This window comes from Quercus robur, chromosome 5, assembly GCF_932294415.1.
Source record: "Quercus robur chromosome 5, dhQueRobu3.1, whole genome shotgun sequence".
In the NCBI taxonomy this organism is placed as follows: Eukaryota; Viridiplantae; Streptophyta; class Magnoliopsida; order Fagales; family Fagaceae; genus Quercus; species Quercus robur.
This window is the reverse complement of record NC_065538.1, coordinates 78,398,469-78,423,549: the sequence shown is the minus strand read 5'-3', so window position 1 is coordinate 78,423,549 and position 25,081 is coordinate 78,398,469. Positions and strand designations below refer to the sequence as shown.

The following is a 25,081-nucleotide window of genomic DNA, read 5'->3' as shown; positions in this document are numbered from 1 at the left end:
TAATATATATTATACATTGTAAAGACTCTTAGTCATTACTATTCTATTTTTGATGGTATTTACGAATGATCCTGATAAATTACATTGTAATAAACAGACATGTTTTTCACTGTATATCTCTGTTAAAAAAATAAGAGATCAAAATAATAACCTGTGTATAGCTATAAGAATGGTTTCATTAGAAGTAATAAAGTTGTAAGAATTAGATATCATTATGTTTCTTTTAAAAAAAAAAGGAGGTGAGGAAAAGAAATGGAAAGAAAAATTCATGTATTCAACTATTGAAAAAAAAAACCTCAATAGATGATTAGAAGAAAAAATAGTCACAATAGACATTATAAGGGAATTTTGATGTATTGAAGTAGATATATAACTAATCCAAACAGCCACAATAACTAAAAAAATAGAGATGCAGTAGTTGAACACACATAACTTCTTACTTTACAACAATAGAACAGTAGGGGAAAATCTATTTATTTTATTAAAGCAATTCTGTCGACTACATTCTTCATTCACTTTATACACTTTGAAATCAGCCATTTTGGGTTTTACTATAATTACATTTTATAGTAATGCTGTCCTAATCTGTCAGCTTTATTCAGTACATTCAGTTTAGTCTTCTAAAGAAAAAAATAATAATAATTAACAATACTATGAAATACATAAAGACTCTTAGAGTAAGGTAGTTTATACATTAGAGTTCAGTTTTTTTTCTTCTTTGTAGCAATTTGCTTAGTACTCTTTTGACGTTTTTGAAGCATTTGGAGCGGCATTCTTTCAGGTCTTTGAGCAGATGTTTCTCCTATTTCTATTTTTTGACTGGCTATGTACCTTTCCTTCCTTGATTTTTTTACAATTTCCTCCATTGTGTCCTGAAATAATTTGCGTTAGTTAGATATGTAAAGTAGATTATGTGTAGACTAATTGAAAGTTCAAAAACGTGTACAAAACACTTTTGAACGTTTAGACCCCCAAAAATTAACTTAACCAACACAAGCAATATGTCAAACAACAAGTGTACGGAAACTTAACATATGCTATAATGTGAAATATGTTAAATACTATCTAAGCCATAACAAAATAAAACCACAGCAGATAATGTAAAGGCAGAGATAGAGAGGAAGGAAGATGCAAACACAAAGATAACACCCGATGTGTTATCGAAGAGGAAACCGAAGACCTCGGCGAAAAACCTCTCCGCCGCCCTCCAAGCGGTAATCAATCCACTAGAAAATACAGTTGGGATACAAGGACAGCAATAGACCCTCCAAGCCTAATCTACCCAGTGCACCTAAGCCCTCCAAGCTTCTTGCTTCAACGAGGTTGCGCCGAACCTTTTTCTTTTCTAGCTTCCCGGATTCCGCTACTACACCGTAGCATCAACCAATGAAGATTGGCTCCTTCCTAACTGCTTCCCAGAACTCCAAACGACTGTCTCACAGAGATGATAATGGTGAGAACCAGGTTTGGTATAATGCCTCTCAAGGATTTGACAATGGAGAGGAAGAGAGTGAGGGAATTTGAAGAGACTCTAAGGTATAGATTGTGGGTGAAACAATCTGGTTTTTCTTTAAGGTTTCTCTCTCAAAATTCTCTCTGGAAGCTCTCTTTCAATCGTGGGTTAAAGGGGTATTTATACTGGAGTGAAGAGGAATGTGAAACGTCAGGTTTTTCCAAAACAGGGGTGGCTCGCGGCTTGACCTCGCGGCTTGACCAAGTCGCGAGATCCAGTCGCGAGTTAACCGTATGGCCAGTTGTCCTGTTTTGTCCTGTAGTGCTCCAGCTAGCATGACTGTTCATCTTCCAGCATGCTTGGCACGTGTGCAGCTTCTGGCGGCTTGCAGCCGCGAGTCCACCCGCGAGTCCCAGCCACGACACTCTGTTTTCTTGCACACTCTTGAGCAATCTTCACTCTATCTCACTCACTACCCTTACAACAAACCCACCTAAATACAGGGTTACTAAATGCTGAATTACAAGCAAATTTGGCACGGAATAAAGCCAATTAGATGGTTGAATAAATTCAACCTTACAATCTCCCCCTTTGGCTATTCCGTGACAAAACCCTAAAACAGACTCTAGACTTAACATGTGAGTTGGGAACAGTTGAACAAAACTCACTCACACGTAACTCTAGAAGCTGTGAAGCACTTGAATCATATGAACATAAACTCCTGAAACACAACAATACACCATGATCATTGTAAGCAGAAAATTATAAATGCATATGAAACAGGCAATATGAGATCAAGCAAAGATGGAGTTAATAAACAAACCATGGCTTGATCAACCAAGTGAACACCACAAGGAAGTGATCACAGTGCTCATCCACACTTGGAATGAACACAAGGACATACAAGTTAACAAGCACAAGACAAGACACTTGTATGCTCAACACTCAACCAATGCATAGCACACAAGGCATATGCATCTAGGAACAATCCTACAAGGGCACAAGAGTGATAGTACATAAAACAAAATGCAGAACATTTAGATTAAAGTACTGATTTCAACATAGCATAAAGGCTACACTTAAGCAAGGTATATACCATAAAGCCTACAAACTATGCATAAAACATTAACCCTAAAAGCTTACAAAAGCACAAGGGTGCAAACCAATAACTTCCTGAAAAACATCATCAACATATATTTAAAGTTTAAACCAAGAGTATAAGTTTAGAGTTCGAAACAGCTATACACCAAAACACAGTGTATCAAAAACCATAAAAACACTAAAAATACCCAACAAACATAAACCTAAAACCATAAGTTTAAAAGATAAGACTAAAACCAAAAGTATGACAAAAGTATGTGTGTACTCCCCCTATCACTATGCACACTTCCATTTGAACTTTTCTCCCCCTTACTGAATGCTCTCCCCCTTTTTGTCACGAATAGCTAAACACTCTCGTCCAACTTCCGTTGAATCTCATCTAGCTGATTCTCCATAGTTTCGAGGCGCATCTGGACGTGGTTGTTTGTGGAGTAGAGAAGTGCCACAAGCTCATCAACGCGTTTCTGAATATGCTCAAGTACACTGCCGACTCTGTCAGTATGAGGAGCAGTTTGTGCTTGCGAAATACCAGCCGGTGAAGCTTCAGGAACAGCACGTGATGCAGATGTGGTATGAGCAGGTGTCTCTGAGTGAGGGGCAGATGAAGTAACCGGAGAGATGTGAGCACTTCTTGGTGATTTAGAGGAGTGACTTCTGCTTGCTTGAAGAGTGAGCAAGGAAATGGGACGTTGACGAGTCAACATTTTACCATCAGCAGGAGGAATAATGCCTGCACTAAGAATGAGTTTCATGACGAGACTGCAAAATGGAATGGTTCCTCGAGCTGTAGATCGACACGCGGTCTTCCTCAAGTTGTAGTAGATGTGAGCACATATATCAATGGGGGCTCCTGTAATGAGGTCACATAGAAATATAGCTCTCCAAAGATTGATGAATGTAATGTTGGACAGTGGGTAGAGATTGGTGAACATGATCAACTTCAGTGTGGTCAGCTCAGGTGCAAACTTTGCGGTGCTGATGGAAGTTCCTGCACTGGATACCTCATGATCGTGTCCTAGGATTTGTAAAATTTCTCCAACCTCTGGATTTCGTTCATCATAGGGAGTTCAATTCACATTCTGAGGTCTGGTGATGCTGAGAAGATCTGCGATGGAGTCTGGGGTAACACTAAACTCTGTTCCTCTGACCCAGAAAATGAGGATAGGTCCAAGATCAGTTGCATTGGAGAAGCATTCTTTGACCAGCTCATCCATTGGATCATCAAAGTTTCCGAACAAGTTTGCCCAGTCTCATTTCTCAAAGATTCGAGGGATGAAAGTAGTCCCTAAGGTGTTGAACTCTACTACCCGTTCCACTATAGTTGTTGACTTGTCAAACACATTTGAGTAGGCGTGTGAGTTAAGGGGAACTCTGAATCTATCCTCATTGGGATCTTGAGATGCTTGAGATGATAGACGAGTCCTTTTAGCAACTGGTGTTGCTGGTTCGTCAGCAACAATGTCTTTACCCCTGGAAGATCGACGAGACATCTGCAAGAGAACAGGCCAACAGAAAAGAACCAAGCAACAATACCCCACAAAAAGATTGTCAACAAGATTCAGTGTAAACAATATTTCAATATATAAACCCAGACTGAAGATAGTGCAGACCCAACCAAAACTTCCAACAATACACAGAAGCACAAACTAATACGTGCATCAAACTTGGTGAAAGTGCACCAAGACAAAGATAGACATCACAACTGACAAAACTGTCATTGAGACAGGTTAACATGACCATGATATGCAATAAGATACAGCATTTGAACATTTAGAGCAGATAACATAAATCACTCCATCAGAGACATGAACATGGGGAAAATATTTCAATCATGAAGAAACCAAACATCCACACTGGAGCACGTGGTTGAAAAACATACATTATGTTATCATATCAACTCAGTAACCAAAACCAAACACCAACATCAATATTCAGGCAAGTGTAATGAGTAAGTCACATAGACACCAAACCCATTTCAGAAAAGATTCTCAGATTCAATAATAAGCAAAAATCAGAACAATGAAAAACACATTGTGACTGCTCAGCATGAAAACAGGTGAGAACAATAGCAAACACGACACTCCATACCCATTACACAAAGAGATAAGTATAACAAATACAATATTAGTCCAAACAGTAACAGAAATATGCAGGAAGAAGAAAATGAGACTGAGAAAGCAAAACCCATACCTTTTCTTGATGATTTGGATAAGAAATGAAGCACCAAAGGGGTTTGAAAAAAGGATTCACGAAGTGTTTGGAAGAAAAAAATTTAAAGGGAAGATGAACAGTTACAAAAGTTCGAGGGAAAACTGAAAGAGGTTTAAAAACTGCTCCTGTTTCTGCAAAACACGCGATTTTCGCGACTTGATTAAGTCGCCACATAGTCGCCAAATCAAGCCGCCAAAGCACTCAAGAACAAAATTTTGAAAAATTTTTCAAAGTGTTTTTTGCGACTGGAAGGTCTACCCGCGAGTGAGTCGCGAGCTAAGCCGCGAAAATCTCTGAGTGAACCTCGCGACTGGACCTTCCACTCGCGAACAAGTCGCCAAAAATGACCAGCGAAGATGCGACTGAGGCTCGCGACTTGACATACCCGCGACTGAGCCGCCAAAACAGGGCAAAACTGTATTTTTGAAATTTTCAGATTTTTCCAACAAAAAAACTTTCCAAAAACACCTAAAACACTCAAAAATCTTTTTGTGCTTGAATTAACAAAGATTGAGCATGTGAAAACACATTTTATCAAGTACAATCACACAAATGAATATGGCATTTATTGAACATAAACTTGTGTGTTGTGTGTGGATATCAACAATGAGATAGTCCTTTGTCTAATGTGAAGCTTCAATGATCAATTCAACCAAGGCATACACAATTAGCACTAGATCATGTGACTAATCTCAATTATAGAAATATGATTATATGACCTCCCACACATCTTGATAACATAACTTGGAGCTTTTCATTTGACTCCACTATCAATCATAACATTTGATCTTTTGAGGCAATCATCTCTCATTGTGAGAGGGATAGATAACATTTCTCTTTGAAGAACAGGCCTTTGGCCTTTTTTGAATGAAATTTCACTTTTAATATAAGGTCGCTTACCCTTTTTCCTAGTCAAATACTAGAATGTGCGACAGGCTTTTGCAGCTCAATATCTCTTTTCATTTGGATATTTACATTTGGTGAGCTCTTTTTAGCAAAACAAAAATAAAAAGTGGGAAGATATATAGACACAAGTCTATGCATGTCTCAAGATCAACATAACCATTCACTAATCATTCATGACAAGTTTGAAGATCTATTTACAACAATCACATAGATTTCAAGATTTTTCCCACAGAGATATGAGTGCATGAAAACAAGCAATGCTCGAAAATGCACAAAGCCATTAGCACAAAGGTACAAGGCAAAACAAGTTTTGAGACAAAACTCAACAAAGTCAATCAAGCTTTTTGATTTTCTAATTTTTATGTGATTTTTGGATTTTTGACACAAGAAACAAAAAGAATGATAAAACAAAATTAAGAAATATTCACAAGAGAATAATCAAACAACCAAAATCAAAAACAACAAGCATACCAAACAAACATAGTCACAAAGCATAGGAAGTATTAATGCATGGACATGTTGTAATGCTTACGCATGAGTACCCCTTTTCACCCACACGTCACTTGCGTTTGGGGTGATTTCCTTAAAGGATTGGGTACGAGAGTTAGGGCTTTCAAACCTTCGTGAGAAGCTTTCCAAGCAGTTGGTGAATGCACCAATCATCTTCATCACGTTCATCATTCCGGGATCTCCATTTTGATCTCTAGATTGATCACCTGCCCAAATTCTCCTATCATTTCCCGGTCCTCCTGACCTTTGAGGAGTTGCACTGTTCTTTGCTCTCAGCTTTTGGCAATTTGGTCGAGTGTGCCCTTGAAGTCCGCAATAATGGCACACATACGTTCCTCTAGGACCTCTTTGTGGTCGTGGACGTGACTTGGCACGAGATTCAGACCTGCCCACAGACTGATTACGATGATTCAGCATCCGTTGGTCCACCACATTCTTCTTCTCCTCCACCTCGAGCTTCACACCAGTAAGGTCAGCTACAACTGGATCTTTGGCCTTTACAAGCTTCACTTCTTTAGTGACATTTCCAGATGAACTACTTCCTCCGGTATATCCCAGTCCGGATTTGTCTGAAAAGCTCTTTTGAGAAGATATAACATCATCTAGCTTCTTAGTGGTGACCCTCTCTATTTTAGCATTTGCTTGCACAACCTCATTCTCAAGAAATCTCACTTTAGTGTAAGCTTCGGACAGCTCACCATTCAGTGTTTCAATCTCGCATTTGGCCTCCCTATACCGGATTAGGAGACTTTTGTAGTCCTCCTCAGCCTTCTTCATTTTTCTCACAGCAGCCTTGGCCACCCTTGTGTATTCACCCGACTTCTCCAAGAGTGAGTTATAATTCTCTTGAAGATTTGCTGTGCTTTCTTCTTCTTCAGCTTCTGATTCTTCAACAATTCCTAGTGATTCATCATCACTATGTTCTCCAAGGTCTCGTACAAGCAAATTCAACTCATCCGACGACTCAATATGAGCAATAGTCATAAAAGCTGAATAGTTCCCTTCTCCATCACAGCTCTCTTCAGATTTTGAGTCAGACGAATCTGAGTCACTCAAGGTCGTGGCATACACTTTGCCTTTCGATTTCAAATAATTCGGACATTCCTTCTTAAAGTGTCCATGCCCGTTGCATTCAAAACAAGTGACACCTTGTGTGGATTGGGATTCTTTTCCATCTTTCTTTTTGAAATCCCTCTTCTCCCTTCCAAAATTTTGAAATTTTCTCTTATCATCAAATTTTCCATTATTTTTGAATTTCAAAAACTTTCTGAAATTTTTAACAAGATAGGCTACATCTTTGTCAACCACATCTTCTCCCGATGAGTCTTGATCTTCCACCTTCTCATTAATGGTCTTTAGAGCAAGGGATTTACTCTTCCGTTGATTGGGCAGCGACATCTCATAAGTCTGCAGAGAACCAACCAGCTCCTGTACTTTGATGTCGTCAAGATCCTTGCTCTCTTCAATGGCTGTCACTTTAGTACGAAAACTTTCCGGTAATGAACGAAGGATCTTCCTTACAATCTTTGAGTCCTCCGTTTTCTCCCCCAAGTTAAACTTACTGACAACCACCTCATTTAGTTTCCCATAGAAAGAGTCAAAAGGCTCATCCTCACTCATTTTAAGCTCCTCAAACCGAGTGGTCAGCATTTGTAACTTGGTGTCTTTCACTTTCTTCGTGCCTTCATAAGTGGTTTCTAGAATCTCCCATGCTTCTTTGGCAATGGTAATGTGAGAAATCCTATGAAATTCATCTGGAGACACACCACAGAAAATAGCATTGAGTGCTTTACTGTTAGCATTAGATGCAGCAAGTGCTTCCTTATCCCATGTGGATTTGGCTGCCTCAAGTTTGGTCCAACCAATCTCAACAGCATCCCAAACGGATTCATCAATAGAACAGAGAAAAGCTCTCATACGAACCTTCCAAAAAGCATAATTACTACCATCAAAATATGGAGGTGCATTTAGGGATTGAGACCTATCCATCTCAAAAGGGAGTCAAGGATCACACAATGGTAATGAAACCAACAGCAGTGTACCCGCTCTGATACCAATTGAAAGTTCAAAAACGTGTACAAAACACTTTTGAACGTTTAGACCCCCAAAAATTAACTTAACCAACACAAGCAATATGTCAAACAATAAGTGTGCGGAAACTTAACATATGCTATAATGTGAAATATGTTAAATACTATCTAAGCCATAACAAAATAAAACCACAGCAGATAATGTAAAGGCAGAGATAGAGAGGAAGGAAGATGCAAACACAAAGATAACACCCGATGTGTTATCGAAGAGGAAACCGAAGACCTCGGCGAAAAACCTCTCCGCCGCCCTCCAAGCGGTAATCAATCCACTAGAAAATACAGTTGGGATACAAGGACAGCAATAGACCCTCCAAGCCTAATCTACCCAGTGCACCTAAGCCCTCCAAGCTTCTTGCTCCAACGAGGTTGCGCCGAACCTTTTTCTTTTCTAGCTTCCCGGATTCCGCTACTACACCGTAGCATCAACCAATGAAGATTGGCTCCTTCCTAACTGCTTCCCAGAACTCCAACCGACTGTCTCACAGAGATGATAATGGTGAGAACCAGGTTTGGTATAATGCCTCTCAAGGATTTGACAATGGAGAGGAAGAGAGTGAGGGAATTTGAAGAGACTCTAAGGTATAGATTGTGGGTGAAACAATCTGGTTTTTCTTTAGGGTTTCTCTCTCAAAATTCTCTCTGGAAGCTCTCTTTCAATCGTGGGTTAAAGGGGTATTTATACTGGAGTGAAGAGGAATGTGAAACGTCAGGTTTTTCCAAAACAGGGGTGGCTCGCGGCTTGACCTCGCGGCTTGACCAAGTCGCGAGATCCAGTCGCGAGTTAATCGTATGGCCAGTTGTCCTGTTTTGTCCTGTAGTGCTCCAGCTAGCATGACTGTTCATCTTCCAGCATGCTTGGCACGTGTGCAGCTTCTGGCGGCTTGCAGCCGCGAGTCCACCCGCGAGTCCCAGCCGCGACACTCTGTTTTCTTGCACACTCTTGAGCAATCTTCACTCTATCTCACTCACTACCCTTACAACAAACCCACCTAAATACAGGGTTACTAAATGCTGAATTACAAGCAAATTTGGCACGGAATAAAGCCAATTAGATGGTGGAATAAAGCCAATTAGATGGTTGAATAAATTCAACCTTACACTAATGTTTGAATCATATAGTAAGCAAGTTGAAGTAAGTTTGTTTCAATCACCTGATGTTCTTCAACTTTACTTGAGTCTTTTTGCTTATGTGAAATTTCCTTCTCCAAAATTTTTGAGACAGTGTAATTTTCTTTTCCATACTTCAAATTATATTCATCAAGATGCAGTTGGAACAAATATTCGTTGCCAATTATTTTTTGAATCTCTTTTGGTAAAGTATTCTCATCTGATTTCAACATCTGTATAAACAAAAAAACAAACAATAAGCAAAATATATATATATATATATACATGTAACATTGGTAAGAAAGTATAAAATTTCAGTTTTCAGAAAATAAATATATAGGGCTGACATTTATATATGAAATTACCTCTTCTTGCATCTCTGCAAGTTCTTTTGCTGTTTTAGAAATAATTTTCTCAGCTCCTTTGTCAAACAATATGAATGTGGTTGAGCCGGTCTCATCTTGTACTTGGACTTGTATTCTATAGCTATTTTAGATACAAAGTTGTTAATAGAATATTATATATAATTTGTGTGTGTTTTAGAATTTACAATTCAAATTTTTTTTTTAATTACCTTGGGACTGCAAATTTTGTCTCATTTTTACAACGTTCACACCATAGAACTCCTTTGACTTGTTTCACTTTCGTCTTGCATATAAGGCATGCAACATAATACCATCCATATTTGTTGTTGATATTAATGATTTTGGCATTGCATGTTACCATCAAGTTCTATAACACAAAGATTAGTCAGTTTATAAAATTATATCTTATTATAAAACACATAAACAGTTACTAATTACGATAAATTCATGATGTAAGAATATAGTTGATACCTTTGTCTCTGAGTTCCATTCCAAGTTCTTTATTTCAGCAACTGTTTTTTTATTATGTAAGGCCAGTTCTGCATCTTGAATTTTAGGTAGTCCCTTTGGTAGTATATCTTTTACGTTTATGTCTTTTGTGCTGTATCTAATCAAAATTTATGTATAACTCATAAAAACAATAACAGAACAGTTTCTATTTGTATATATCTATCATTTAAGGAATATTGCTAAGTAGGTACACTATTGTAAAGAAAAAGTGTAATAGTACTTACTTGTTTCTCATTTCTGCAACTTCTGGAATGTTTAAATTTACATACAGCTTTGTTGCAAAAGTGGATGATAGTTGATATTGACCTATAAAAAAGTTATAAAATTTATAAGTATTATAGATACGTAAATATTACATATTTGATAAATGAGTTAATCAATTGTTACCTCTGAAAGTTTTCACTATTGTTGAAGTCACTATTACTATGAATGGCCCTTTATTTGTTTTGTAGAAATCATCATCTATTTGTTGTGCAGTATTTCCCCATAAAGTTGTTTGAACAGATTTGTTCCTGAAGTTGTTTATATGTAAGTTTGAGTTATTTAAAAATTATAACATATAAGTTTAAAAGAATGTATATATATCTTACTCTTCTAACAACAGTTGAATGTTTCTTATCTTTGTTGGACGCCCTCTTGTTTTGATCTCCTCAATGGCTCCAATGTAGTCCAATATGCCAATCACATCTGTTAAGATCACATTTTTAAAAAAAATAAAAGTCAGTATTAAGATATGAATTGCATTATTTTTTAACTCTGTAAAAGTAGGTGCTTGGCTTGTAAAATAATATAAATTACCAGTTAAGTAAGTTGTGTTATAACAACGAGAAGCTATTGTTCCATAATCAGAAAATTCAAATTGGAACTGAGGTATTGAATGGTCAAATCCTTTGAATTTTGTGACTGAAGTTGTTGAATTAAAATGTATTTTGAGATCGTTATGTACTGGACGATAGTTCCCTTTATATTCTTCTACTAAGAATTTTGTAATTGTATATATGCTCCCTTCAATTAGTTGTGGACGAAAACTTTGAGCAAAACTCTTTCTGATGCTTGCATGTATCAATGTTCCCTACGAACATTTCAAATGAATTATCCTTTAATCTATAACAGCAGTACATAACAACCAATTTACATTGTCTGGTTGCAAGTTTTAATGAAGAAAGATTAGTAAGAATTATTCTAAAAGGGGTTCAATTATGAATTTACCTCTTTGTCAACCAATATCATATCGAGGCTAATCAGATCATTGTTGTTTGCTATATTAATTGCATCCCACATTCGTAAAACTCTAACTTTCAGTTTTGAGTTTTTTTTGTCTGTCAATATCTGCTTCAAATTTGTGTACTCCATATTCTTTTGAATTTGTATTATCTGCATAATTTAAACATCAGTTAAATTTATATATAATTATGGAGTAAAATCTGTCATTTGCAACATAAACGACAATATAACTATTAGACTATTTAAATATTTCAGTTTGAAAAACGTAATAAAAATCTTTAAAAGAAAAACAATATTTAATTATTTTAACAATTGAAGAAAAAGATTTCAAGAGATTGAAAAAAAATAATGGGAAAATAGCGAAAATGGTATCTAAATGTAATATTTATTGAGTAATGCAGCAAAATTGAAAGGAAAAGACAATGAGAAAAGAAAAGTGAAATCTTAACAAAAAACTCTTAAATGGAAAAAAATAATAATAATAAAAAAGGAGAAAATTAGAACTCATGTTTTTTGATTGAGATAAAAGAAGAACCCTAGAAAATTAAAGTCAATAGTGGGAAAATGATCTGTGACAGTTATAAACAATTGGGAATGGTAATTGAATAGAAAGAAAACATGCTCACTTTCTTCATAGTCTGTTGTTACAGAGAAGTCTTCTGAATAGTTTGCTGTTGCAGTGAAGGAATGGCGGTTGAAATAATTGAGTGAGGGATTCTGTTTTTGTGTTTGTGTATTTGTATTTGGCCGAATAAGTATATTGGTTCAAGATTTTCATTTTGTCGCACCACTTCAATGAGTGATTCTTCTACTTTGGGCTTCATCAATTTATCTGAATGGGCCCAAATATAGTTATTATCTGAGGCTTACTTTACTTCAGTAAGAGTAAGTGTATCACGCAATCAGTAACATTTTTTTCTCATGAGTGAGGCTGGGCTTGGGATTGGCCTTAATTGTATATGATTGTCTCTCATAACTTTATAGGGCTCATGGTTATTAGATGAAATGGGTTGGGCTTTTTTAGGTTAAGGTATGGATCTATCCACATGAGAAATTGGAATTGTTATATGTCCACAATAAGAATTTATTTGGAACTTTAATTCTGAAATTTATGTGTATTTGGCAATTATCTGATTTGGGAATATACAATGGCCTCATTCAATGTAATTTTTGTGATTTGTAATTATTAAATGTCGTCCAAACTCAGGACCTTTGAGTTTTAGATACAAAAGTATATATATGTGAAAAGAAAGACTAAAGCAGTCAGGTTTGTTCTTTGTTGTTTAACATGACAAATAACCTGTAAAATATTTAATTTTTAAGCGTGGTCGTACAGGTTCATATATTTTATTGGTGCAGTAGAATTTTTAGCAAACTAAAAGAAGTATATGTAATCAATCAAATGTTTGATACCGTTTTGCAGTTTCAGTTTTATGGTCATGCTACATTGGATGCTGCACATACAATCTTTGAAAGTATTCTAAAGTATGAAACTTAAAGGAAAAGAGGTGTGTTCCAATCAAACATGATCTACTAAATGAATTATAAACAATTTCTGTCAATTTAATAGTAATTACATTCATTGTTTTATAAATGAAAATTCACCTTCCAGCAACCATAAACTTACAACAACAAAAATACATTACACTTTCAGATTTCAAAGTCTTACAATTTTAATCGCTATTCAAAAACAGTAGATCAGGTAGGATGGAAAACAGTTTGAAATAGTGATAATGCTTTTTTTTTTTTTAGCGCTCGGTCTCCCCTTGAATAGTAAGCAGTAAGTCATCAGTTCATTTTCAATAATAAGTAAAATGGGTTGAAACTGCTGTTTTTGCTAGGATGACAGCAAGTACACACTAGCAGTTCATGAGTCCCCTATTAAAAGAAATGAACCTTAAGATCAATAGGATGCCAAAAAAAAAAAAAAATAAAGAAAGAAGGAAAGTGTAATAAGCAGGAAATCAAATGGTATAAAATTATTTTTCTCAATATATCCAAAAAAATATAAAAAACAATACAAATTCTGTTAAGTTCAAACAGTAATATAATAATTGATAAGAAGTAAATTATAGTTCAAACTCTAGTCATGGTTTAATAGTTTAGGTAGTTGTAGACATGAAGTTCGGATTTCTTTTTTTTTCTTTTCAAGTGAGGGAGGGGAGAGATATGAAATCAGGTTCACCCAATGAGGAAACAGGACAGTGCCACCAACCCACAAAGGTCATTGTTAATTTTGATTTAGTTCGTCCAAAAAATTAAACAGAATTAGTTGAAGGTCAGTTACCTGGAGTCTCTAAAGTCAATATTGTAAAGTCAATAAATCTTAAGTTTAACATGGTCAATATTTCAATATGCGAATAATTCAAATCTAATGTTCATAATAACTGAACGTTTGAGTCTCTGCAAAAACTTCTAACATTTATAAGTACAACTCAGTTATCATTTGGTAAATATAGAATTTAGTTTAAATATTACCTTATCCTGTAATGCAAAAGCTTTCCGGTGAACAGTATCATTCTTCAATGTGGTACTTCTTATACTACTGCCACCCCCAAGTTTCTCATGACTAATAGCTTTTGTCTTGAGGATCTGTTCAGTAGAGGTAGATACAAAGTCAGAAGATGACCCTATGGTCTGTGTAACAGAATCTGAGATCTGTTATTAAATCTGAAATGTTTTAGATAATTCTTTCTAGCATTGTATTACAGCAGATATTAGTTTTTTTTGTCAATGGATACCTTATCAGATTTAGACCGTGATGACCAAAATTCACAGCTTTTTGCCAATACAGAATTGTAATATTTCCAGCATTAACTCTCGTCTACAATAAGATGTGATTAATTTCCCCTTGATGCTTAACCATATAAGTCTGAAGAAAGAATTATAAACATATAATGTTCCCTGGAAACAATTAAAAATACTTATGTCAAAGAAAATGTTAGGAATGTATAAGTTAATTAAACAAAAAGTTCTGTAAGTTGAAGATGCAGATATGAAAAAAAAAAATTTAGATTTCTGTATCCATTTTTTTTTAATATTATTTTTTGGTTTAAAAAATTTTAAAACTTACCTATTAGTCAACCAAGATAATAGCAATATTGATCAGATCATGGTTGTTTGTTACGTTAACTGCATCTCACATTCACTGATTTCTGCTTCAAAGTTTTGTACTTCGTTGCAATATGAATCTGTAATATTAGAACATTTTAAACATTAGTAAACTTTAAATATAACAGTGGACAAAAACCTACTGTTTACAATATAATTGACAATTTAGTTTACATTATCAATAACTTGAAATAATATTAATAAACAGTATGTGTTACCTTTAGGCAAATTATCAAATATTTCTTTGTAGACAATATTTTTTGTATGAAAATGATCACTATTATCATTTTCTACAATGAGTATTCTAAGGCCATCTTTACTTGTAACTCTGGATACGGCAACATATAATTGTCCATGACTGAAAACTGGTCTATCTAAATAAAGTCCAACACGTTGCAGAGATTGACCTTGGCTCTTATTAATTGTCATAGCAAAGCAAACAGATACTGGAAACTGCCTTCTTTTCAGTACAAAGGGCCATTTGGAATTAGAAGGGGATAAGACTATTCTTGGTATACACACCTTTTCTCCAATATGAGTTCCTGATATTATTTGAACTTCCAAAACCCATTTTGATAATTGAGTGACTAAAAGTCTAGTACCATTACAAAGTCCATTACTTTGGTTTAAATTTCGAAGTAACATTATTGGTAGCCCTACTTTCAATCTGAGTTTATGGTTTGGAATACCAGGAAACTTCAATGAATTGAGAAACTCTATTGGATACATTACATCTTGGTCTAGAATGTTGCTTGAAGCTTTACATAATGAATCTGCACTAAGATATGTCTCTTCATCAACATTAATAAGATCAATCATGTAATCATTTATGTCTTCTACCACTTCATTTGTTGGAGCTAAAATTGCTCTCTCTTCTAAATACTTAGAATCGTTGAATTTTGTATTGAAATCAGGATAGGTAGCTTTTACAATATCGTTGAAAGGATGAGCACCAGGATGAATTAGTAAATCATGCGGTATTTCAATCAATGCTTCACCTTCATTATTACTTAGTTCACCATCACCAATTTTCAACATCCATTCAACAAATTCCCTTGCTGCAATATCACCTGGGTTTTGTGTCAACCTCATATTTATTGTCAAAATGAAAACTTTGCAACTGTTCCATAATGATGACTTATTAATTGATGCTTCAACTATTTGTTCTCTTCTTGCTTTTGATACCACTGGTAATATTTGTCTGAAATCACCACCAAGAACAATAGTTTTTCCTCCAAAAGGTGTCTCCCCACTATTTGGGTTAGAAAAACGTAATATATCTCTTAATGACCGATCAACAGCTTCAAAACAATTTCGGTGTGCCATAGGAGCTTCATCCCAAATTATAAGACTTGCTTTTGTCATAAGTTCTGCAATTTGTGAACCTTGTTTAATACCGCAAGTTGAACTGTCTGTTACATTTATTGGTATTTGAAATCTTGAATGAGCTGTTCTCCCTCCAGGCAACAATAATGCAGCAATTCCAGATGTTGCAATTGCAATAACTATCTTCCCTTCTGAGCGCAATCGGCATATAATGGTTTTCCAAAGATAAGTCTTTCCAGTTCCTCCATGTCCATAAACAAAAAAGAAGCCACCTTTATTCTCTGAAACAGAATAAATTACTTCATCATATACCTTTCTTTGATCAGTATTAAGACCAGAAAAAAGTTTAATATGTTCTGCTGCCAAAGAGTTTCTATCATAATCCAATTCTTCTTGTAATACTCTATTGTTACTTTGTCTGAGAAGTAATGTATTTGGATATGGTATTGACTCAAATTCGTGCAAAGATCTGCCACTCTTTACCAAAATCTGTTCAATTTCACATAGTGCGTAGTTCTGTAATTGAGAGTCATCAAGATGTAGGTTGTCATATCGTAAAACTGTTCTTTGACGATGCAGAATGTCCTCAGATAACAACTGCCAATTTGAAATCCATAATTTATATGGATTTGCAACCTCACAAAAAATCAACATTGTGACAAAAAGTTCTCGTAGTTGTTTTCCTGAAGCCCAATACGATGCATGATTCAAAGCTTCGTGCCACTCTTTATCATCATCAAGCAAACCAAGTGCATAACATGTTGATCTAAAAGTTGGATATACAATATTATTTATAGTTCGTATTTCCTTAAATGATCTAGCTCCTTTAATAACATTAAGTAGCATCCGCAATTAAAACCGTTCTCCACTTGCAGGATGAGCATAATATATACGCCCAATACATCTTCCAGATTTTCTCAATTTCCATTCTTTGTCTTTTCTATGCCAAACCCATTTAGTAGGAAATTCAGAATAAGTCAATTCCCTTGCTTCTTCATACAATGCATTCGCTTTCATCCATTCTGTAAATTTGCTTTTTTCGATATCTGGCTTGTCCACAACATTATTTAAATAATCAGTATCTTCAAAAACAACTGGTTGTTCGTCCTCATTGTGAAAACTGAGTCTTTGAACAGCAGGCTCTCGATGGTGAATTGCAAATTCAAATATCCTCCAACATGCCTCTATGGCAGACACATATCTACAATTTAAATATGTCTTAACTTCATCAGTATCTGTCATATGTTGCATTCCAGTAGAAGAATCAATATGTAAATTTTCTTCAAGAATCAAAGTTGCACGATCAGGTCCTTTTGTTATATATTTAAATAAATACTTTATAGATCTTGAACGATTACACCACTCGACATTTATGTGTGCTTGAAAGTTCACCAACAAATCAATATTGTGTGGAACTATAAATCGATTATCAAGTCTGACCTGATTTCTTTCAACGAATCTTCCATTATTCCTTCTTCTATATACTGGGAAACCATCTTCATCAACAGTTGTTTGTGAACAAAATTTTTTAGGGAAGTGTTTTGTACATCTGTTTTCAATCATACAGCTTGCCCTTGAATTAATAGAACCGCAAGGACCATGGACCATATATTGTTTGACAGCTTCATAAAGTAAAGGTTCTTCATTGAAATCTGGAATTTCTGCTGAAATTATTCTATCAATTTCTGCTGCTGTAGGATGCTTGTCATCATGATGTAGAAAAAGTAAAATGTGTGCATGAGGTAACCCTCTTTTTTGATATTCAACAGTGTAGACAACTGGCACCAAAACAATAAGTTAGTTACATTTGTATAGATTAATTATTAAGCCAAGTAAAGAAGAAGGGAAAAATATTTTAAATATAAAGTTTAGAATACCTGTAATTACTTTCCCAAAGTGTTGGCCATGCTTTAAATCATTTAAGAGTTGATCAAGCTTTATCTTGAACACTCTTGCAACCACATCAGGCCGATCTTCTACTTTCTGTCTAGGTTTCCTAGATAGGAAAAGATCAATTTCTGGCCATTTTGTGTTGCATGTGAAGGTAATAAAAAGGTCCGGATAACCTGCCCATCTACAGATCGCCATTGCATCTTGATAGTTTTCAATCATATACCTTGGACTTCCAGTGAAACTTGAAGGTAGAACAAATCTTTTGCCTGAAGATGCAGGGGTGGTATCTCCTCTCATAACTACATCTTTCAATCCTTTATACAATTCTATCCTTAATTTGTCTTGGTTCTCTTTTACCCACATAAGCCAGATTTCTTCTATACATGTGTAGGCATCTACATCAAATTGTTGAAACAATCTACCACCATATATCAGTGTATGTCCCTCATGTTCACGTTCTTGCAATCGATATGCATAGTATTCTCTCATTGTAACAGAATCAGTTGTATCAGTTCTGATTCCATCTACATTACTATACAAAATGCCGAGTCTAAAACCATCCTCACCATATGGGAACAAAAGGGGATATTGTAATGCCATGTATGAAGGATGCAACACATTAATACGTTGTAATCCTCCTTCTTTTAATTCAACAATAATATCACGATGTGCATTTTCAGCACCAATATCACCAACGATAATTGCTGCAATCTCTGAACATGTAGGCAGGTTATATTCTCTTCCATCTGTAGCTCGGGAGCCAATAAGACGTAATCTTAAATGGTGAACATCAGTATTAATGAAACGGTCTCTAGACATCCGAAATATCTTCACCAAAGTATTTGATTCATCAAACATTTGGACCAATGCTTCAACAATAGATGGATCAAGGTCACTATTAATTTGACCATTGCTAAAGACGTTCATTCTATGTTGAACTTCATTTTCAGTATCATAGAAATATAATTGTGCAAATTGTGGATCCTGACCATCATTAGGAAGAAGAGTTCCAATTCTATGATGGTTTTGGCCATTAAGTTTAAAAATGTAAGGGTGTCTTCCATCGTTAATTCTACTATCTACTTTACCACCCATAGATGTCATTGCAAACATTGCATTATAAGTTCTGATTAGAGTTCTGAACGTTTTAGATCGATCACTACCAAGAGGATCTAAAAGCTCATCTATAAGAGGAGGTGCTTTCCTAAGCAAAGGTAACTTAACCTTACCCTCCATACAACAGAGAGAGAATTTTGGGTTCCTAGGCCTCTTAGATTTGACTGTTCTCTCTTCATACCATAAAATTGATCCACAATGCACGCATACATAAGAAGGCGAGCCAAAATTCCAAGGTTCAGTAAATTTTCCTATAAGAATTTTAAAATATAAGAACAACAATAATAATGTAAACAAAAATGAATATCAATATTTTTTTTCCTTGTAAATTTAAGTTAAGTTATTTACTTGGAAATTCTTCACAATCACTCTCATTTTCTGATTCTTGGATTTCTTGAGGTATATCACAATTATTGAATCCATCTTCTACCAAAGTATCATCTGTACTTATGTTCATTCCAGTTTCTTCATAGGAATGTTCCATGTCAATATCAATATCTAATAATCAAATGTCAATTGAAAGTATTATGTTCTAATTTTTATGAAGCAATGTTTAAAGTATTTATAAATAGAATGTGGCAGTAAGAGAAACGAACCTCTTGATGCATAAAAATCCATATTTGTACCAGGTGAATGCAACATAGAGCAGTCATGAGTTAATGCTGTTCTATTCTTCTTGTTTTTTTTCCTCTTTTCAGCAATGACCATTTTCCTGGATTTCCTCGCCTGGGTAAATTTATTTTGTAAACTATTTTTCTTTTCATGCCATTTTCTGCCGGATCTTCTCTCAATCATTAGCATCTGTCTTTTTAATCGCGCTTGCTTTGCATTTTTCATATTTTTTAAAAGTCAGAAATGAGCTGCAACAAAATTAATTATAATTATTTAAATTTCAGAAAACATAGCAGGTTTATATAAATGAAATATATTACAAATCCTTTATTTAATCAAATATTCCTTCCTCTTCTATTTTATATAAATGGAATCCCTGAAACTTTTCACTCACTATTATGTAATCTTCTATTCATAAGATAAATAAATAAAACTAAAGCATCTATAAGCACTCAATCCAAAACACTAAGATACACACAATAAAAATAAATAAGTAAACAAAATAAATAAAGCTAACAACAACATTTAAAAAAGCCTCCCAATAAACTGAATCTAATAGCCTAAACAGTAAAAAAATTAAAAGAAACAAAGTCTTATAAGTATTCTAGTAAATTAAAGACATATCAATAAGGAAATAACAAAAAAATTTACATTCAAAACTCAGTAATTGACATTAAAAACAAAACATTTTACTTACTAAAAATTACAAAATAAATTTACTCTTCAAACATTCAGATCTTAAATCATCCATTTTACAAAACATAAACACAATCAGAAAAGAAAAGTGGAATCCTAACAATAATCTCTTAAATGGAGAAAAATATAATAATAATAATAAAAATGGAGAAAATTAGAACTCATATATTTTTCGATTGAGATAAAAGAAGAACTCAAGAAATGGCTGTAACAACCATATATAAAAGAAAAGCCAATAGGAAGTAATAAAATCTTATAAGAAAACTATCATATACTTATTCAAAGCAGCCGAAAACATCAAAAGCTACAAACATTGAAAAAAAAAAAGTTTAAGAAACCAATCATTATTGAGCAACTATCATGTTTTAGACTATCCCTAATGAATAAAAACAAATCATCTAATAACTTAGATTGTCCCTAATAACAGTAAATAATTAAAGATTATAACTTGAGGTCAAAACATTGAAAGAAAGAGAATAAATGTCCGGATTTTTATTCAAATTCAAATAACAAAAAATAGCGATGAGGATGTGAAATAAGAACTGAAATTAATGATTACATAATCATCACAAATAGAAATTCAAATCCTTCAAAACCAACACAATGTAATCATTGAGCTACATTGAATAGTAAAATTTAACATAAACAAATAAGCAAAATTAATAATTAACCCCTAATTGATTCTCCAAATAAAAACCAAAAACCCTTAATTTTTTAGTTTAAAGCAAAACTTTACAGGAATCGATTAATCAAACACAAAATTAATTGAATCCAAATACTCCCAAAAGTTTTTAGTATTCTGAGAAACTAAATCAAACAACAAAAACAGATCTAGTAAACTACTTATGCTAGTGTATGATTCTAATAGAGCCGTCTCAATCGACTCGGACATAGCTAAGACATATAATTAAGATAGATAGTTCAGTTGCACACAGCCACACACACTACTCTCTTAGTTTATTTGTAAATGTGATTTGTAGACATATAATTGTTCAATTTGAAGTATAATTATGACTGTTCTGCCTATTAAAGTTTCTCAACAAAGCAACAAAATAAAAGCATGACATGTTTCAATATTAATGGTTTGAAAGTATATTTACGTTTTTGGTGAGCTAACAATAAATAATTAGATAAAGGAAACTAAATGTTACATACCTATTTCTACACCCCTTGTTCTGCACAATGCCAGAATAGCCATCAAGATTGCAAATAGTTCACTTTGAAATGGCTGGCTTTGCAAAGTAACCCACAACCATATTAAGTAAATAATCCCTTAATATGCAGTAACACATTTTTTTAACAAACTATTTGCCATTTATTTGTTCGTTTCTACTCAAAATTCCACTCTGGAAAAATTCTCAAAACAAAAAAGTAGAGCCGTTAATTTGAGACCAAAGCATCCCAATAAAAACCAACGTTGCATCTTATAGGCATTTTATCGAACACTTCAAGTGCATAATTAAACCTGCTACTGTCAAGAACAACTGCATATTTTGATTCTGTCAAATTTTTACACCCGAATGCAATGGGTAGGACTAACTTCCCTTTCACAATCCAAACATTCATATGAAAATCTACTAACCCAAGTTTCGACTAATGGTAAATTAATCATTATGTATGAGCATGGAAATACCTTACTTTCATGCATGAAATGCATAAGAAGTCAATGAAATTTAGAGAAGATATAGGGCTTACCAATTGATAGAGAGCAACAACAATTAATAAGGAATTAATATGCGTAAAGAATTTGATGGAGGAAAGGGTTTATCCATATGTGTCTAATCGAATGGGAGAATTTGTGATTTTCGATTTTCTTTTCCTATTGATTCTCCAAATTAAAACCAAAAACCCTTAATTTGTGGTGGATGGAGGCTTACGGTGATGACAAAACTTGTGGTGGTGCCCCTTTCTCAATCCATGGCGCATTAACTTAACAGTCTAATGATTATTCTTCCTCTTGTTCCAAAAAAAAATTCAATCGGTCGATCTCTCTGAACTCTGTGACTAACCGACTCTCTCCCTACCGTTCTCGGACTTTTGGCATCTAAACCTCGATTATCCAAAGCCAATTGTAAATACGCTAAAACTAAACCAAAATCAAACACAAAATTAATTGAATCCAAATACTCCCAAAAGTTTTTAGTTTTCTGAGAAACTAAATCAAATCAAAACCTAATGAAACCCAAATACCTAAATACAAATCAATCCAACCAAATTTCTCTAAACTCTCAAAACAGATCTAGAATATTCCGTAAATTGACGGAAACAGGGGAAATTTATCCCGAAATCATAGAGAAGTTTCAAAACCGAATCAAACAACAAAAACTCATAGAGAGAAGAAGAGCGAGAGGAAGAGAGAGAAGAACGTACCTGGAAAACTCAAAAGAGGATAGCGATGGTCGGGCAATCGAATCTCCAGTGTGGCGCAAGTTTTTTTATTTTATTTTTATTTTTCTCCTAGCAGAGTTTGATGTAAAGAGATCGCCTCTATCGCAGTATGGGTAGGGTTTTTTTAGAGAGAGAAAATATTAAGAAGACTGATGTGAAGAGGGTAGGGTTTTTTCCTTTTTCCCTTTCTCTGTATCGCAATATTAGCAAGATTTTTCCATTTCTACGTTTTTTTTTAATTTCATAGAGATCGGTAGATATTTTTTAATTTCTACGTTTTTTTTTTTCCTTTTAAAAGTTTTTTTTTTTTAATATAAACAATTACAGGCAAACAGTATTAGTATTTTGAAAACAATATAATGTATCGCTTTTTAAAGTTACAGATGTCTGAATTTTAAGTAGGGAGTTTTCCTATTTGTCATTCTCTCCTTAATTCTAGGAACTCATTTTCTCTCAGCTTCTGCTTTTATATATATATAGATATAGATAGATTGATTTTTGTTAGGATATATTTTTTTAATATTGTCTCTTAATTTTGCCTTCCCTGAACTGAAATCCTGGCTCCACCACTAGCTATAATTACCCTGATCGTATAAACTGAAGTGGGAGAAGCTTGACTGTGCATTAGCTTGAGGAATGAGCATGAACACTTTAGGAAAAAAAAAGAAAAAAAGAAAAAAAAAAGTGGTGATGAAATCAAAGCCATGTTTTAGGCAAAATGATAGTTGAAATCATGAAGACTTGAAGGTTTATGGAGAAGAGAACATAGTTTGATGTAAATGTAATCAAGTTTGTCTGCCGTGTTGAAAATCATAGAAAGTTGGCGATCATGAAAATCCTTTGTTGAATTTTAAGCGTGTGTCATTTTCTATGTTGGAATTTGAGCTAGGAAACTACCAATAATTTTCCTAAGAAAAGAATTTTCCCATATACATATGACACGTTCCTAGTTGGCAGGTAAGTAAAACTAAAATATTAACGAGTGGTCAAATGAATTTGGTTGAGATAAAAATAAAACTGCATAGAGCTGGAGTACATCTGAATTCACTTTTAGAGATACAAAAATAGCTAGAGCATCAAATTTGGCGAAAATGTCATCACACTTTAGTGCTCCTTCCATGTTGCATGGTCTAATATATGCCATGACACATATTCCTTTTTCTTTCTTTTTTTAGTTTCCATTCCTAGTTTCCCATTTGTGAAAGAATAAATAATTGTCCCATGACTCCCATCACATATGAAATGAAACCAAGGACTCGGAACTCAAATCAGATGGCAACCCTTTTAGTTTACATTTGTAATACCCTAGTCGATTTTTACTTTTGTAACCAGATGGCCTCAGTCGACCTTTTATCTTTATAAGTTCAGAGGCCAGTCGCCTGAACTCAGTTTATCTGTAACTTACCCCCTTTTATACCGCCATATTTTTAGCATCAACATATCATTAATTTCAATCAATTAATTATGTTGAATTCCCTCATTCCCCATATTTTGTTTTACATCTATTTTATGATAACTCTACCATTCCCGTTTATTTACCTTTATATTTGTTATATCTTCATCATCCTCTATTACAGTCTCTGTGAACTCCATTTGTTCTTCAGATTGTAGTTTGTTATTCTTATCCTTTCTATACATCATTTGTGTTACTTGTTTATGTTAACCAGTTATCTCCTAGTTATCTGCTTTTTTAGTTTCTGTATTTAGCCCCACAATTTGTTGCAGATGTGTACTATTGAGACAAGTAAGACCAGATCAATGTTGTTGTACAACCCAGTTAGACTCGGTGTCCTAAGCCGAGTGGCCGTTTAGCCGAAGTGAGGCGTTTAGGCTTAAAAGTTAGGACTGTGGTAGCAAGAGGTTATTGTTTGCACGAGAAGGTGATCGTCTTTGTGTGTACACCCTGTTTCAGATCTAAGGTTAGATCTAGAAAATTGAGGATAAAGGTGATTAGGTTGTGATTGTTTAACTTAAGCTTTTAATCCAGAACAATGAATAGATTATTTAGGAGTAGTTCTTCTACCAGCTGTAGATCATCCCTCCTAGAGATTCCACAGGAGATTCCCAAGAGAATGATATTATCAACTCAGAATCATATGGGTTATCAGATGTTGACCTAAAAATAGGAGATTGGAATATCCCTAAGGTCCCCACTAGTGAAATCTATAGGTCCTCATGGTCTCTATTAGGATATATGTGATTCAGTTGTTAGGAACATATGTTACTATTTTATGTAATTGGCTAATCCTTTGACAAAATGCACTTTACTTGTATTTGGGTAGATCTAGGATGTGTTTAATATTTCAAGAAACTTTGTTTCAAGATCAAGTGTTAAAGCCATGCGAGTCTGTCCAAGAAACAAGCTGAAGAAGTGCCTATCATTAAATCTCGACAGCTAGCCATCTATTGAGCTTAAGAAGCTGTTCCAGCCCCGTGGCTTAACAGCAGCTCAACAGATAGGC

General features: G+C 34.5%; 2 protein-coding genes and 1 long non-coding RNA gene across 3 annotated transcripts; all 3 read right to left on the bottom strand.

Annotated features, from left to right (window-relative positions):
- Positions 1-390: 390 nt before the first annotated feature.
- Positions 391-10,561, bottom strand: LOC126727248 (replication protein A 70 kDa DNA-binding subunit A-like). Its single transcript, XM_050432819.1, has 6 exons — positions 10,478-10,561; positions 10,215-10,350; positions 9,953-10,110; positions 9,744-9,864; positions 9,423-9,611; positions 391-872 (listed from the first exon to the last, which is right to left on the bottom strand). Exons 1-6 carry the CDS (start codon positions 10,486-10,488, stop codon positions 702-704), a joined length of 786 nt encoding a protein of 261 aa, XP_050288776.1. The 5' UTR covers positions 10,489-10,561; the 3' UTR covers positions 391-701.
- Positions 10,562-10,666: 105 nt separating this feature from the next.
- On the bottom strand, positions 10,667-11,554 carry LOC126727252 (uncharacterized). The gene is made up of 3 exons (XR_007656194.1): positions 11,463-11,554; positions 10,844-10,940; positions 10,667-10,765 (listed from the first exon to the last, which is right to left on the bottom strand). It is a non-coding gene; the product is annotated as an uncharacterized LOC126727252 (long non-coding RNA).
- A 2,400-nt stretch (positions 11,555-13,954) lies between these two features.
- LOC126728763 (uncharacterized) lies at positions 13,955-19,631 on the bottom strand. Its single transcript, XM_050434547.1, has 9 exons — positions 19,520-19,631; positions 19,272-19,421; positions 17,792-19,174; positions 17,480-17,692; positions 16,774-17,149; positions 14,807-16,680; positions 14,551-14,668; positions 14,219-14,381; positions 13,955-14,069 (listed from the first exon to the last, which is right to left on the bottom strand). Exons 1-7 carry the CDS (start codon positions 19,629-19,631, stop codon positions 14,601-14,603), a joined length of 4,176 nt encoding a protein of 1,391 aa, XP_050290504.1. The 3' UTR covers positions 13,955-14,069; positions 14,219-14,381; positions 14,551-14,600.
- Between the last annotated feature and the right edge of the window lie 5,450 nt (positions 19,632-25,081).

Bases quoted from the DNA above. Each gene is read 5' to 3' on its own strand.
- LOC126727248 (XM_050432819.1), bottom strand. The intron at 9,612-9,743 runs GTAATTTCATAT...TTGTTTATACAG, and splicing joins TTGCAGAGATGCAAGAAGAG to ATGTTGAAATCAGATGAGAA. The intron at 873-9,422 runs GTGATTGAAACA...AAATTATTTCAG, and splicing joins GTAAAGTTGAAGAACATCAG to GACACAATGGAGGAAATTGT.
- LOC126728763 (XM_050434547.1), bottom strand. From the start codon at position 19,631: ATGGTCATTGCTGAAAAGAGGAAAAAAAACAAGAAGAATAGAACAGCA. The intron at 19,422-19,519 runs GTTCGTTTCTCT...TTTGATTATTAG, and splicing joins GGATTTTTATGCATCAAGAG to ATATTGATATTGACATGGAA. The intron at 17,150-17,479 runs GTATGATTGAAA...AACATATGACAG, and splicing joins TATTAATTCAAGGGCAAGCT to ATACTGATGAAGTTAAGACA.